The sequence below is a fragment of the Xyrauchen texanus genome, chromosome 19 (genome assembly GCF_025860055.1).
Source record: "Xyrauchen texanus isolate HMW12.3.18 chromosome 19, RBS_HiC_50CHRs, whole genome shotgun sequence".
NCBI lineage: Eukaryota > Metazoa > Chordata > Actinopteri > Cypriniformes > Catostomidae > Xyrauchen > Xyrauchen texanus.
The window spans coordinates 28,998,838-29,014,150 of NC_068294.1; the positions used below are offsets into that span (position 1 = coordinate 28,998,838).

The following is a 15,313-nucleotide window of genomic DNA, read 5'->3' on the forward strand; positions in this document are numbered from 1 at the left end:
ACCAGCCGCTCTCATATTTACTCATCGAACGAGCACGCGAATTGCTTAGCGTGACCACTTCAATTTAAACCACAAATTCCTTGAGAAGTAATTCTAAACCGCACAGGAATCACTACAAGAAAACAGTGTTATGTATAGATGTCTGAATGAATATCTAAAGAATTAAATTAACAGTGAAGTTGCTGTAAAACGCTTAATGTAACGTGGTTTCGATACAGAGTTGTCAGTGTTTTAGCGCCGCTGTCACTTCTCGCTCGCTACACAGAAGGAGTTCCCGGAAAAAACCATGTATGGGCATATACGTCACCCACCATGTGACTGTACGTCATTCAAAAAGTTGGGAGCACCAATTCCGGTAAATTGGGAGGGGCGAAAACAGCGCTGTACTTATTCACCTAGTTATTTTCTAGTGAACATTCAGAGCCAACAGCTTGGTAGAGAAAACAGAGATTTATTATAGGAGTTGTAAAACATTATTATTCCTGTTTGTTCTATCTCTTTCAGAAATATGACATTTTTTAACGGGGATAGAAACTTCTAGTCTCCCCCAGGTGCGCCGTGGTGGATTCTACCGTTTTCTGCAATAAGGTGGATTTTTAACTAGCTTTTGAAATACACGTGAACTGTCACTCATATAAGTAGGAGGACTCTTTTGGGAAAGCAGACACAGAAAAGAAAACCGTGACAGAGTGTCTTACTGATTTATTCAACTCGCTTTATTTGGATTATTACAAATTCAACGGCATACATGTACAACTACGGAAACCAAGGCAGAGGAATCGATCGGACCTTCCCAGAAAACAGCTCTGGATCAGGCTCGAGCTCCGCGTCTCTCACTACAACCACTGGCACAACTCAACAACTACAGGTAGGGATCTTTTTACCTTATTAAATCTTAACAATTTTTCATAATTTACATAATTTCAACATACTTTCAATTGCATTTTTAAAATTCCGGTTGGAAAGCAAACAAACATTTACCTTTAATATACAGTTACAGTACAATGTTTTGAACTCATGTTTATTTATGATTATGACCCACTTATTATACTAGAACTATTGGCTAAAATGGAGCCAGACATTAATAATAGTAAAATAAGGAATGATAATCAAAAAAGTTTATGGTCTAAAAAAAAAAGTAATTACATTTTTCTAGGTTGTTTCACAATTAGATGGGTGCTCCTGCAATTACAAAAACAATGGGCTTTTGACTCATGATGAGTTGTATATCTATTGTATTTAAAATCATGCTAATGCTCAGAAAATGCCTCTTAATACTCTTGTGATAACATATATTTCATGTCTTCTTTACTTTAAAGCAAAAGTATTCTGTGGCAGGATCCAGTCAGTTTGTTCCTAGTCTCAATGCTATAACTTCAAACCAGGATCTTCAATGGATGCTTCAGCCCTCCCTTTTGAGCTCCGCAGGACCATCCAGGCCACTCCGACCATCCTACCAACTGCCACCTAGAGTGCCTGCAATGAAACCTCCTCACCATAGTCAATCACATCTATTCCGACCAGGTGTTATTAGACCAGCTACTGGTGTCGGAAGCTCAACAACAAGCAGAAATTATGAACATGTAAGTCTTATTCAGGAGTAGTCTGTTAAACGTGATAGGGCTCCGGGTGACTTGTGATTTATCACCACGTTTACCTGTCATCCTCCCCATTTTGCTCTTGGCTCACTCATAAAAAAACTAATTCAACCACGCTTATCATTCTAAAGATGAGACATGATGAATTAAAAGTGTGCCAGACACAGACTCAGACAATGTGTAATACCCTGATGTGAATCTGTAGGGTGTATACATGTGACCTGGCTGTACAAACTTGTTGCTGATACGTATAGGGTGTAAAGCTCAGTTGGGCTTATTTGGGAGTGTAAGCTATGCATTCATCTGTAAACTTTAATGTGGTATATGTGCAATAGGATTGTGACCTATATGTTATATGCTCTCCATATGCTATTTTTAAGAAAGCATCCACCCCACATTTTGAGGCGGCATTGCAGAAATGCTGATTCAAAATTAACTGAAAACCTCATGGATCCATTGGGTATGGCTGGGTGAGAGTAAAATAATGAGAAAGGAAATGGTATATCATATGATTCACTGAAGTAAAATTATGACTAATACACGAGTCACTAGGGTGTTCGCAGGTTATTCATAAAAAAGGGCAGGAACTGCATAATATGATGCAAACACAAACAAAGAGAGTGAAAACTTAATTAACGGAATATAGTTGGAATCGTGAGAGAGTCTTTATAGAGATAAAAATTGAAAACCTGAGATAGTCGATGCAAATCTCACTCACTGGCGGTATTTCCACTATGTTATCGACTATACAAATTGTGTCAATTGAGTAGCCAATGTTTATGACCTTGGGTTTTAAACAGGGATCACCTTTCAGCTAAAGTCACCTTTTCTGAAGCTAATTTGCCAGAATTGTTAGGTGAAATCTTCTTCATTTTCCTTATTAAAATCAATTAAAAGGGTTACTTTAAGCTTAAGTACTTAAAAAAGCTTTAAATACTACAAACAAATCAACAGAAATTATACATCTGGAACACCTGCTGTGACTTTCTCAACTTTTTCACCAGTCATGAGTTTGCATCCCTGTTTATAATTAAATTACATTTTATTACAGGTGTATACGATGTCTGACAACTTAATGAATATGAATTATATCTGTAATCTTCCATTTTATTAAGGCCACGGTCCCTTTGGTGGATATATATATATATATATACAAATTTGATAAAATTGAGTGCTGCATTTTAAGCCTGACCTACAATAACAGGCGTATACCATATTTATATATTTATTTACATGTATTTTTTATGAAACAAACATAGCAAAGCCACTACATTTGTAATCATTAATGTACACAGAGACAAATATATTGAAATGGGAGTAGTTTAACATTAGAGTGCATTATATTTAAATTTGACTTCATACATTTAAATGTGGGGAGGTTAATTAAACATTTAGCTGAACTTCAGCTCGTTAACTTAAATATTAAATGTAGTTTTTCACAAAAATTAGTTTGATATCAAACAATTCTGTGCGGACACCTGTTAAAGGGACAGTTCACCCCAAAATGAAAACTCTCTCATCATTTACTCACCCTCATGACATCACAGCTGTGTATGACTTTCTTTCTTCTGCAGAACACACACACAGATTTTTAGAAGAATATTTCAGCTCTGTAGGTTCTTACAGTGCAAGTGAATGGTGACCAGACCTTTCAAGCTCCAAAGAGCAAATAAAGGCAGCCTAAAAGTAATCCATATGACTCCAGTGATTAATCCATATCTTCAGAAGCAATATGATAGGTGTGGGTGAGAAACAAATCAATATCAAAGTCCTTTTTTACTGTAAATTGTCCTTCCTACCCAGTAAGTGGTGATATACACAAAAACGAAAGAAGAAGAATGTGGAAGTGAAAGTGGATTTAAGTATTGATTTGTTTCTCACCCACACCTATCATATCGCTTTTGAAGATATAGATTTAACCACTGGAGTCTTATGAATAATTTTTACGCTGCCTGTATGTGCTCTTTGGAGCTTGGAATGTCTGGTCACCATTCACTTTCATTGTAAGGACCTACAGCAATGAAATATTCTTCTAAAAATCTTTGTTTGTGTTCAGCAGAATAAAGAAAGTCATACACATCTGGGATGGCATGAGGGTGAGTAAATGATGAGAGAATTTTCATTTTTGGGTGAACTAACCTTTTAAAGACCCCTGAACTATTTACATGTTTCTTACATTTGATTTCCTTTTCCACTTTAGTTGTCCCATGAGGAGCTTGAGAGGCGAAGAATTAGAAGGGAACGAAACAAAATGGCTGCGGCAAAATGCAGGAATCGTCGCCGTGAACTGACTGACACATTGCAAAATGTAAGATGATTTTTTATATCATGTGTTTACTATAATGCAATTTTTTAATATTATATGGACCTAAATTGAACTTTTAACTTTCTCCTCACAGCAAACTGACCATTTAGAGGATGAAAAATCACATCTGCAGAAGGAGGTCGAGGAGCTCCAGAAGCAAAAAGAGAAGCTTGAGTTGGTCCTTGAGGCCCATAAACCCATCTGCAAAGTCCAAGACTCTGACTCTGATTCTGACTCCTACACTGACCACCCTGCTCTGGGTGCCATCAAGATGGAGTCTGTAGACCCCGATCTTCCTGGACCCTTTAGAGAATCAAAGAGTCACACCAAGCCTAATAAACCCAAACCCAAAATAATCATCCCACCTCCAGCTCCAGCCTCCTCTGTTGCCAGTGTACTCCTGGAATCTGAGTCTCTTCATACCCCTGTCCTCATCTCCACTCCTTCTCTGACTCCTTTTTCAGCCAGCCTGATCTTCAGCTATCCCTCCTCTTCGCTGGATACCAGCTCTGCTGCTTTATCCCAAACACTCTGTCCATCCTCCTCCCAGCATGGTGCCAGCCTGTCTTCTCGAAACCCTCAGCCATGTGGTGTTGCTCATCGTCGCAGCAGCAGCAGTGGAGATCAGTCAGATCATTCTCTTAATTCACCATTTCTCACCCTTTGATTACTCGTCTACTCTGCATCTAGAGTGTTTAGGAACACCATAAGTGTCCTTAGTACTACATAAAAGCATAACAAGTACAACTGTGCTGCATGTGTTATGCTTTTAAATGTGTATTCTGTGTTTACCTTTATGAATTGTATTTATCAAGGAACGTCAATGCATTATAAGAATACAGGATCACTAACAAGTTAAACTCATTTGCATGTTGCTCTGGATAAAAGCATCAGCTAAATGACTAAATGTAAATTGTGCACAAAAGAATTGCAAAGTAGAAGGTAATAGAATCCTTTATATGATGTAGACTGAAATCAGTAGTGCACCATTTGATTGACTGACTTTTAAGGTACACTCAGTAATTTTTTTCCCCATTACAAAAGTTTTACACAAATTGTATATAGTACTTTTTAAATAATTTCCTTTTTAAATAATGTACACTCGCATCTGATGAAGACTTAAGTGCTATAAGTGGGACGGGTCGCCTCAGGGGAGCTGACCTGTTGAGATCACATAACTGGCTGAATACTACTCACTTCATCTCAATAACACTGTTATTGGACTTTTGGCTCAATAAATTAATCATGGGTGTCAAATACGCCTGTGAATAAGACATTTCTACTATGGCGATGCTTTTGCGTGATACTACATCCATGTATTTTTAAAAGGAATAGTTCACCTCAAAATTAAAATTCTCTCATCATATACTCAATCTCATGCCATCCCAGATGTGTATGACTTTCTTCTGCTGAACAGAAAGTTTTTTAGAAGAATATCTCAGCTCTGTGAGTACTTCCAATACAAATGATTGGTGGCAAGAACTTTGAAAAAAAAAAAAAACATAAAGGCAGCATAAAAGTAATCAATACCACTCCAGTGGTTTAATATATGTCTTATGAAGCAATGCAATCCCTTTGGGTGAGAAACAGATAAATATTTCTATCCTTTTTACTATAAATCTCCACTTTTAGAATGTAAATATGAAAGTGGAGATTTAAAGTAAAAAAAAATACTTTAATATTGATCTGTTTCTCACCCACACCTATTATACTGCTTCTGAAGACATGGATTAAACCACTGGAGTTTTATGGATTACTTTTAAACTGCCTTAATGTGCTTTTTGGAGTTTCAAATGCATGGTCACCATTCACTTACATTGTGTGGATCTCTACAGAGTGGAGATATTCTTCTAAAAATCTCTGTTTGTGTTCAGCAGAAGAAAGTCATACAATCTGGGATGGTATGAGGGTGACTAAGTGAGAGAATTTTCATTTTTGGGTGAACTATTCCTTTAAGCCCATAACATTTGACTGTATAATAATGTTGTTATTGACATATTAATTTACTTCAACTTCAAATAGATACATAGATTGGTGATGGTACTGTAGCAGTTACATATCTGGTCGGCTAGCAAAAGATTTACTTCAGGGAACTTATTTGAAAAAAAGAGGAAAAAATATGTATTTTTATTGTTAGCAATTATAGAAGCGGTAGAGTCTAAATTAGAGTATTAACTAATTTTAATTGGTTATACCATATATGCATATGGTTATTAATGCACATAATGTTATTTTTGTGTTTTGTTGTTGTTTGTTTTTTATTGTAGTTTAAAGTGATACATAGTTATAATGACACGCATTCTAAATAAGCTAGTTTAAAATAAACTGAAGGAATGTAGTCTACCTGCAACTCCACAATAGAACACTGGGCATGTGCACTTCAATAACAGTTTCACTGTCACACTGGTTGCAAAGTTATATTTGAACAGATACTTGGTTGAACACTTCAGTGGTTACTCCATAGCAAATTTTTCTATAAAGTACAAAGTTGTATGATGTTCACAGGCCAGTTGTAATTTATTAAGATTTTCACTTTATGATGAACTGAGCACACTACATGTTAGACTATACTATGCCTTGATCACACAAGTATAGATATGTATTTATTTTTTAAAACCTACAGTATATTTTTAAATGAAACTTTTTACTTATTTATGATAGTCCTTGAATAACGACAAATGTTGCATGATATTTAACATCTACTAAACAATGACTGAAAATATATGCTGTTAGAAGTAATCATTTTGAAAATAAAAATCCTTCAATAACTTCTGAACTGTTTTGGTAACTACTTGTATGTCTCAAAGCATTTTTTCTCCTTTTTTCCATGAAAAAAGGTGCCAATAGTGTATTTATGATGCAGTTGAAGTTGATATGTGGCCTTTTCAAGGGTATTACTTTATTTCAGGAGGCACACAGTTGAATAATATAAATCAGATATTTAGTAAGTTACATATTAGAGTGTGAGTCCCTCTCCACACAGTGGTAGGAGGAGGGAGGAAAGGAGGTGTGTGCACACCCCTTCCTTCAAGGATGTCCTGATGACAAAAAGTGTTCAAGTTGTTATAGTTGTTACATTAGCCTTTAACAATTTCCTAAACAGTGTTAATAATTATTGTATGTATGGAAGATGGACACTGAAACAAAACAAGAAATAATAAGTTCTACTCAGGACAAATTAGAGTCATCGTTGGTGTCAACAATGAATGTGCTGAGAGAAAGAGCCGTTTGAATGATAGAACATTCCTTGTTATGATATATATGATGTCACTCAAGATCCTTATCAGCATCTAGTATGAAAAAAAAATATTTTTAAATATATGTCTGTTACATGTGCACTAAGCCTCTGTTACCTCTCTGATTTCAAGTAAGTCGCTTTGAGAACATATGATTGAGATACTTTGTACTATGTGAACCAGCGAGCACATACTCTGCTATAAGGACCTCTGAGTGCCCTGCAAAGTGAAAGTATTACTGCTCTGGCTTTGCTGCTGTGCAAATAGCATGCCAAAAATAAACCAGTGATACATCGACAAAATAAGACCACAATAAAGGCATGACTAAGGCCTCGTTAAAGGAACATTTCACTCAAAAATGTATAATCTGTCAACATTTACTCACTCTCATGTTGTTCCAAACCAGTATGACTATCTTTCCTTTATGGAACACAAAAGGAGATGTTATGCTATAGTCTCAGTCACCATTCAATTTCATTGTATCTTTTTTTCTCCATAAAAGTGAAAGGTGACTGAGGCTAACATTCTGCTGAACATATCCTTTTGTGTTTCATGGTATCAAGAATGTCATGTGCTTCAGATTAACATGAGGGGAAGTAAAATGATAACAAATTGTCATTTGTGGGTGACCTATTACTTATTTCGTTCTTTCTTTTTTAAAACAAATTAAAGAATTAAAAGGACCAGAACCGAACTTGGTGTCTCAGTCAAGTGTATTTAAAGCTACCCCATTCAGTATTGAGCATAGCTTGAAAAAGCAAATGCTAATTAATCAGAGAACTGGGTCTTGCAGCTATAAAAATGCAGTCATAGAAATAATACTGGTCATGATATTAGAATGTAAAAAATTTACAACAGAACAATCCTATGCAGGAGGGTCTATGCAGCAAATACAATGAATCCAACCAAAATACCTATAATAACAATATCTATCACAATATTTTAAAAGTACATGTATGTCAATGTTTTCCACTCCAAATATCAGTGTGCCAATTCAGCATGGTTCAAAGTCTGGTCAAAGCAACAACTGAACACAAAAAGCTTTGTATAATACAACTGTGTGGTTTTGTCAAAAAGTGGGGTTAATGCAAAAGTTTGAAAGTTAAATTTGGATTCAGTGCAGAGCACAACAACATCATTTAGTTGAGCACACATCACTACATCTAGTGAATTATACTGTCCAGTTCAAAATAAACAAAACTGTCATACTGTGTTAAAAAACAAAACAAAAATAATAATAAAAAAAGCATCATAATAACATGCATTTTCAGTGAATCATTGTTGGACCTCCAAAATACAGCCATATTACGTCACAAAAAAATCTGTCTGATCTGCTTACACTGAAGCCTTCACTTTGCACAATCCTTAGATAATACCCTTTCCTCTACAAACATTGTTGAAAATGATTTAGTGCTTTTTTTGTATATGATCTCAAAAAGATCACTACATAGTATATGGCTCTAATCAGCTTTAAAATTTGAATCTTCAAAGATTCAAGATACATTTCAGCCCTGTTGTAGTGTATCATAAGAGAAACATCAGATCAGTGCACAGTAAAACCTGGTAAACATTAGTAGTATAGTTAGTTTCTCCCAAAGTTGATTAAAATGTCTACCCCAAAACTAAACCTACACTTAACCCTATCTACAACTCCTATAAGAGATGAGTGGAAACATTCCAGCAACATTCTAGGACAAAACATACATTCAAATAATGCTAGGAATACAATAAGTGGAACTGATTTTGAAAGGACTCTTTCACTTTAAAGCTTATAGAGATAGTTTTCCCAAAAATGGAAATTCTCTCATCATTTACTTATATGCCATCCCAGATGTGTGTTTTTTCTTCTGCTGAACACAAATAAAGATTTTTATCTTAGCTCTGTAGATCCTTTCATTGCAAATAAATGGTGGCCAGAAATTTGAAGCTCCAAAAAGAACATAAAGGCAGCATAAAAGTAATCCACAAGACTCAAGTGGTTAAATCCATGTCTTCTGTAGCGATACAATCACTTTGCGAGAGGAACAGTTAAATATCTAAATCCTTTTTTACTATAAATCTCCACTTTCACTTTCAGAATGTGAAAGTGAAGATGTATAGCTTAAAGACTTAAAAATGGATGTTTGAGCTGTTTCTCACCCACACCTATCATATCGCTTCATAAGACATGGATTTAACCACTGGAGTCTTGTGGATTACTTCCTTTATGTGCTTTTTTGGAGATTGAAAGGTCTTGTCACCATTCACTTGCATTCTATGGACCAACATAGCCAAAATAGTCTTCTTAAAATCTTTGTTGTGTTCAGCAGAAGAAATAAAGTCATACACATCTGGGATGGCATGACAGATTTTTTTATTATGGGGTAAACTATCTCTTTAAAACAAATAATATTCTGTACGCCACCCAATCAGAAAAATATTTTCACAGGTTTCAGAGATTCGCCAACTATAAAATGTTGATTGATGAATATAGATAAAATTGTACTTATGGCATCAGAAGGCCATGAGTAAACTAGCCTAATTCATATGTCTTCATATTCTATTTCCACTGAAATAGCCGAGATGTCATTGTCAAGGAAATGTAAACTAATTTGTCCCTCTGAGTTTGCAGACTTAAAGTCCGTCTCAGCATAAAGAGAGAAGGTTAAAGTGATATGGCTCTGCTCCTTTCCCTCAGTCGTCTGGTGAACACACCAAGTGCAGCTGGTCTGGACTGCCCACACTACCCGTGCTCGAGCTCCCATCACCCAGGTCCCGGGCCACCATACAGGGTATGTTGAGATCCGTGGAGCCACCCGGGCTGGAATCACTTCTGCTCACGCACTCTTCTTCCAGCACCAAACAAAGTTCCTTCAGATCCAGATTCTCCTTCATCAGGCCGTCTTGCATCCGCTCCAAATCGGCGAGTTTCTTAAGGTATCCGCCGAGGTCCTCGCGCATCACTTTGGCCGCGTGATGGCCGAACAGTTGCCACTCTCGCGCGAGCTTCTTCACTTTCAGACGGTCGTCGTCCAGGAAGCAACATAGATCTCTGAGTTCTTGGTTCTCCTCTTGAAGCCGCTGGTTGATGACTTTGAGTTCCCTGATTTCAAGCAGATGTCCCTGCAGTTGTTTGTTGACCTCCTTGATTAACCGCCCGCGCTGTATGAGAGCCGACATCTTTTCCGATTCTTCTTTGCGTAACCGACTGACCAGTTCTTCCTTAGAACAAGCCAGCAAGTCCTCATCAGACATCTTTGACAGCTCCCGGTTCAATATTTCACTTTCGCTCCCCATATTGTCATGAACATACAACATTTCAGAGAAAGGCCTGTCACTTGAAATGGTTCGATATTGACAGTATTACGAGGCACATGAGATGGCTGTCACCACTTCAAATGAATTTCAACATTCCTCATCCATGTCCATATGTCCACTATAACCAGCCTATATTGAGAGGAAAAATCACAATGCAGGCTGCGTGGTAACAGGCTTCCTTGCCATGTTTGACGATGTAAACAACAAAGTCATCACTAAACGTAGGCCTACCTCTCTCCTCAGTGCATTAAATCGCAAATAGCGACATTAATTTCTCAGTATTTTGCTATTGGGAATTTTTGAAGCACACTCACTGTTTTTTCTGCTGTGCTCCTCAGGGAGGAATAAGAGGTTAACACGGAGTTTTAAAATAATCCCCGTGGTGGAGCATCTCTTCTCTTCAGTATTATCAGGGATCACAATGTCCGTTGCTTGTCCATACGTCTCTCTCCGCCCTACAGCTATAACTCATCCCACTGCATTCTTGTCAATCACCAAATTATTATTTACTTTTTAAAACAGGCAAAATATCCAATATGTAACGTTTGGAAAAGCAACTGAGAATATGATAGATAAATAAATAAGAGTCGAAATGTAGAACAGGCTGGTTATTGCTGCAGCGTTTGGTCGGGAAATATGTCGGATGTATAATCCAAATGTTACGACGTTTGAATGTAGGCCTATGCTATAGCCTTACAGGTTCACGTCGTGGAAAATTCCTGAGGAATTCGGCGAGATGTTCCTTGAGATTACAGCGTTTCCTTTGGCGATGGTTGTGGTTGGGGAGGCAGTGATGTATTTCCCCATGTCCTCCTGCTTTCCTCCCCCTTTCTTCTCGCCCCCTCCCCTCTTCCTTTACCGTCAAATCTGTACTGTACTCAATCAAAAACAATGCTTTCCAGTTCAGTGTGTCCAAAGCTTCACAATACACTTAAACTACACTGATAATACACAGTTAAGGCTATTCGTGGTTGTACTGTACAACAGCCCTGTTGAAATATCAATGGATGTGGTCTTCCCACTCCCCAACATGAGACACACTGGACACACACACACACACAAACAAACGGAAAGAGTGACAAAAGCTCTGTCTGTGCTTAAAGCCACGGTATTTAGCCACATCCTTCCGCCTTGTACTCCAGCACAATTGTGACCATGAGGCCATAACAATGTGGGGTGTTAACCAGGGCCAGGGGTGAGAGGGGGGTTGCTGGACTGAGAATGGAAACAGGCCAGAATTTAGGATAAACGAGAGGGAGGGGTGAGCAATGGCATGCAAGACAATGGGAGAACAAAGACGGTGTCAAAAATACACTTTTGCTGGATTCAGCGAGAGTTAAATGTAATTTGGGTGGGAAACGTAGGGAATTTCAGAGTATTTATGTTGACCAAACTACTTTGAGGGGTAAAGAAGTCTACATGCTTCATATTTAATTAACAACATGCAGAGATTGTTTTTATTAAGTTTCTTTAACTGTTAATAATGTTATCATCTTTGGCCATTAAGTCTAATTGTCTTGGCAATTGAAGAAAGACTCCCTTAACCGGCAGGGGATAATCTGAAAATGAAGACATGTAAACACAGCTGACATAAGTAAAAATTCTGTCTATGGCAGAAATAGTAAGAGTATGGCATTATATGCAATTCCGAACTCTGCGTTAGATTAAACCACAGTCTTGTGGATTACTTTAATGCTGCCTTTATGTGATTTTTTGAGTCTCAAAGTTTTGGTCACCATTCACTTGTATGGACTGACAGAGCTGAGATAAAAATCTTTGTTTGTGTTGTGCAGAAGAAAGAAAGTCATAAACATGTAAATAATAAGATAATAATAATTATTTTATTTTTTTTGGTGAACTATCCCTTTAACACTTTAATGCATATCTGGGGTCTTTAGTGACCCGGTGTCATGATAAATTGAGTCCACCTGGTAAATCGAGTTCCCATGGGGGTAACCATTTGTAATGTCTGAGTAAAAATCATGATCAAAATCATGTTATCGTGATAGCATGTCATTGAAGTCTAGGCAAACTGAAAAACACAAACAACAACATACCTTTAATTTCACAATCTATAAATTCAGTTATATATTATTACATGTAACATATTATTTAATGCATAAAATTAAATGCATATACCATAAAGTGAAAAAATTGATTTAATTAAATTATTTTGTGGTTGTCTGTCTTTATTAATCATTTACACTTAAATTAGTCTGTGCTGCAGCATATAACAATCACTATAGTTATGAAGGGTGAGGGTCGAAATCCCTTGTCTCTTCAGATATATCAATACATATATATATCCTTTTATATCAATATCTATCTATATTCTGTTGCTTAACTTCTTTAATAAAATGATGAATTAACTATATGCATGATCACATAATCAATTTTATTTTTCTTATGCATAACTGAAATATACGCTGAATCATATGTGTGTTAAGAGTTAATTTTTGATTTCATGCACATTCCTTGAAGCCTCTCTCTCTGCACGGAGGCTGACTTGAAGGTCGTCTTGGGAATAAGCTTGAGATGAGACACCAGGGAGAATGTTAAACATATGTTCCAGATGTATTCTGTGGTTGATTTTTACCTGTCCATGACTAATTATATGATTTAAAATCCTATGTGATAGCACTTGAATAAGTAGAAGTGTAAATTTTCTCTTATTATTTCTTTCCTCTCCTTTGCCTGAGGGGTGAATATTTCTTATCTCACTGTTTTGGTTAAAATGACCTGATAAATGTGTGCTCTGGTTCCCTTGTGCGCAGAGAAACACTGTCGTTCGTCAGTGTTTCGTGTGTGCGTATTGACCTTCTACCCAGGTTTTGAACCCAGGGAGACACAGCAGGCAGACTCGAAGACGCCCGAGACCATCTGCGAGGTCACTTCAGATGTAAATCTCGGGCCAGGACGACAATTGCGCTGATTAATGTTGATGTGCTATAGCTATCTATATGTTGTGACTTTATGCTCTGTTAGCCAATCAGGAGTGAAATAATAGAATGTACTCCTTGCAAATGGTATAATTGATGTAAGATTTTGTGTAATGTATGAGTTAGCTTTCGATCTCCTCGTGAGACTTTGCCTCTGGCTCTACCAATTTCACTGCAAACTATTCTTCAGTAAATTTTGGATTCTTTGATTGAACTTCTTGACTCCTGGTTTTTCTTTCTCCTTATCTGATCCGGGTCATAACTGTTTTACCCCTAACAGTTAACTGGAGACCTTTTAACATTAACGTTTCCCCTAGGGACTTATCGTCCACTGCATGTACATAAACCTTTAAAGTGGAGGGCTCCCCTCCAACCTCTCTTGCAGAAATGAGAGCACTGACCCGACTGCGCATCTCTGCGGGTCTTCAGATCGGGAAGAACACCAATTTGCGAACAAGTGCCAATTTAGGGCGTAAAGATGCCTGGTAGAGGGAGTTGATTGTGTCTACGACAGCAGGTGGTTGGCCACTTAGATCTTACGCATCCCATCCAGGGGCCAGGTGTGGAGGTTCCAGAGGTCTGGCCGCGGATGCCAGAGAATGCCCCGTCCTTGAGAAAGAAGGTCCTTCCTCAGGGGAATTCGCCAGGGAGGGGCTGTCATGAGGAGCGTGAGATCCGAGAACCAAGTCCGTGTGGGCCAGTAGGGGGCCTTGTTCCTCGTCCTCCCTGACTTTGCACAGCACTCGTGCAAGTAGGCTCACTGGGGGAAATGCGTATTTGTGCAGTGCCCGGGGCCAGTTGTATGCCAGTGCATCTCTCCCGAGGGGAGCTTCCGCTAGGGAGTACCAGAGCGGGCAATGGGAGGTCTCTTGGGAAGCGAACAGGTCTATCTGTGCTTCGCCGAACTGCTCCAAAATCAGCTGGACCGCCTGGGGGTGGAGCCTACACTCTCCACTGAGCGTACCTTGTCGAGACAGTGTGTCCGCTGCCGTGTTGAGGTTGCCGGGATGTGAGTGGCGTGCAACAACCTGAGTCATTGCTGGCTCCAAAGGAGGAGATGGCGGGCGAGTTGTGACATATAACGAGAGCGCAGGCTGCCTTGGCGATTTTTGTACACTATAGTAGCGGTGCTGTCTGATGGGCTCAAGATGTGCTTGCACCGTATTAGCGGGAGAAACCTCTGCAGGGCAAGTATTACAGCCAGCAACTCTAGGCAGTTGATGTGCCAACCCAGCCAGGGGTCCAACCCAGTCCAACCCTGTTTGGAGGCATCTGTGGTGACCAGAACGCATCAGGGCCACACCTGCTGTATGGGAACTCCTGTCTGCAGAAAACAGAGGTCTGTCCAGGAGCTGAAAGTCTAGTGGCAGGCGGGGATGATGAACACACGCTATGTGCTGCGGCGCCATGCCCATCTCGGGACTCGAGTCTGAAGCCAGTGCTGAAGCGGTCTCATATTCTTCAACCCCAGTGGCGCAACCACCGCGGAGGATGCCATATGCCCCAGGAGCCTCTGGAATTGTTTTAGAGGGACTGCTGTGCCTGGCTTGAATAAGGTGAGGCATTTCAGCACCGACTGAGTGCGCACGTTGGTGAGGTGCGCTGTCATTGAGACTGAGTCTAAATAGAGAAAAGAGATGCTCTGAACCGGGGTGAGCTTGCTCTTTTCCCAGTTGACATGAAGCCCTAGATGGCTGGTCCCTGTGGGCGCATAGTGACTCTTGAGAGTGGGCTAGGATGAGCCAGTCTTCGAGGTAATTGAGTATGCGAATGCCCACTTCCCTTAGCGGGGAAAGGGCTGCATCTGCGACCTTCGTGAAGACACGAGGATACAGGGACATGCCAAAGGGGAGGACTTTGTACTGATATGCCTGGCCGTCGAACGCAAACCGTAGAAAGGGTCGGTGTTGAGGCAAGATAGAAACGTGGAAGTACGCG

General features: G+C 38.9%; 2 protein-coding genes across 2 annotated transcripts; one reads left to right on the plus strand and one right to left on the minus strand.

Annotated features, from left to right (window-relative positions):
- The first annotated feature begins 431 nt into the window (after positions 1-431).
- Positions 432-6,633, plus strand: fosl1a (FOS like 1, AP-1 transcription factor subunit a). Its single transcript, XM_052150030.1, has 4 exons — positions 432-868; positions 1,320-1,583; positions 3,799-3,906; positions 3,998-6,633. Exons 1-4 carry the CDS (start codon positions 749-751, stop codon positions 4,568-4,570), a joined length of 1,065 nt encoding a protein of 354 aa, XP_052005990.1. The 5' UTR covers positions 432-748; the 3' UTR covers positions 4,571-6,633.
- Positions 6,634-7,816: 1,183 nt separating this feature from the next.
- On the minus strand, positions 7,817-11,450 carry LOC127659998 (coiled-coil domain-containing protein 85B). The gene has a single exon (XM_052150031.1). The coding sequence runs from the start codon at positions 10,434-10,436 to the stop codon at positions 9,813-9,815; it is 624 nt and encodes a 207-aa protein (XP_052005991.1). The 5' UTR covers positions 10,437-11,450; the 3' UTR covers positions 7,817-9,812.
- Between the last annotated feature and the right edge of the window lie 3,863 nt (positions 11,451-15,313).

What these genes read in the sequence shown, in the direction of transcription:
- fosl1a (XM_052150030.1), top strand. Translation starts at nt 749, where the DNA reads ATGTACAACTACGGAAACCAAGGCAGAGGAATCGATCGGACCTTCCCA. An exon ending in CAAGCAGAAATTATGAACAT is followed by an intron (nt 1,584 to 3,798) that starts GTAAGTCTTATT and finishes TTTCCACTTTAG; the next exon opens with TTGTCCCATGAGGAGCTTGA. An exon ending in TGACTGACACATTGCAAAAT is followed by an intron (nt 3,907 to 3,997) that starts GTAAGATGATTT and finishes TTCTCCTCACAG; the next exon opens with CAAACTGACCATTTAGAGGA.
- LOC127659998 (XM_052150031.1), bottom strand. Translation starts at nt 10,436, where the DNA reads ATGTTGTATGTTCATGACAATATGGGGAGCGAAAGTGAAATATTGAAC.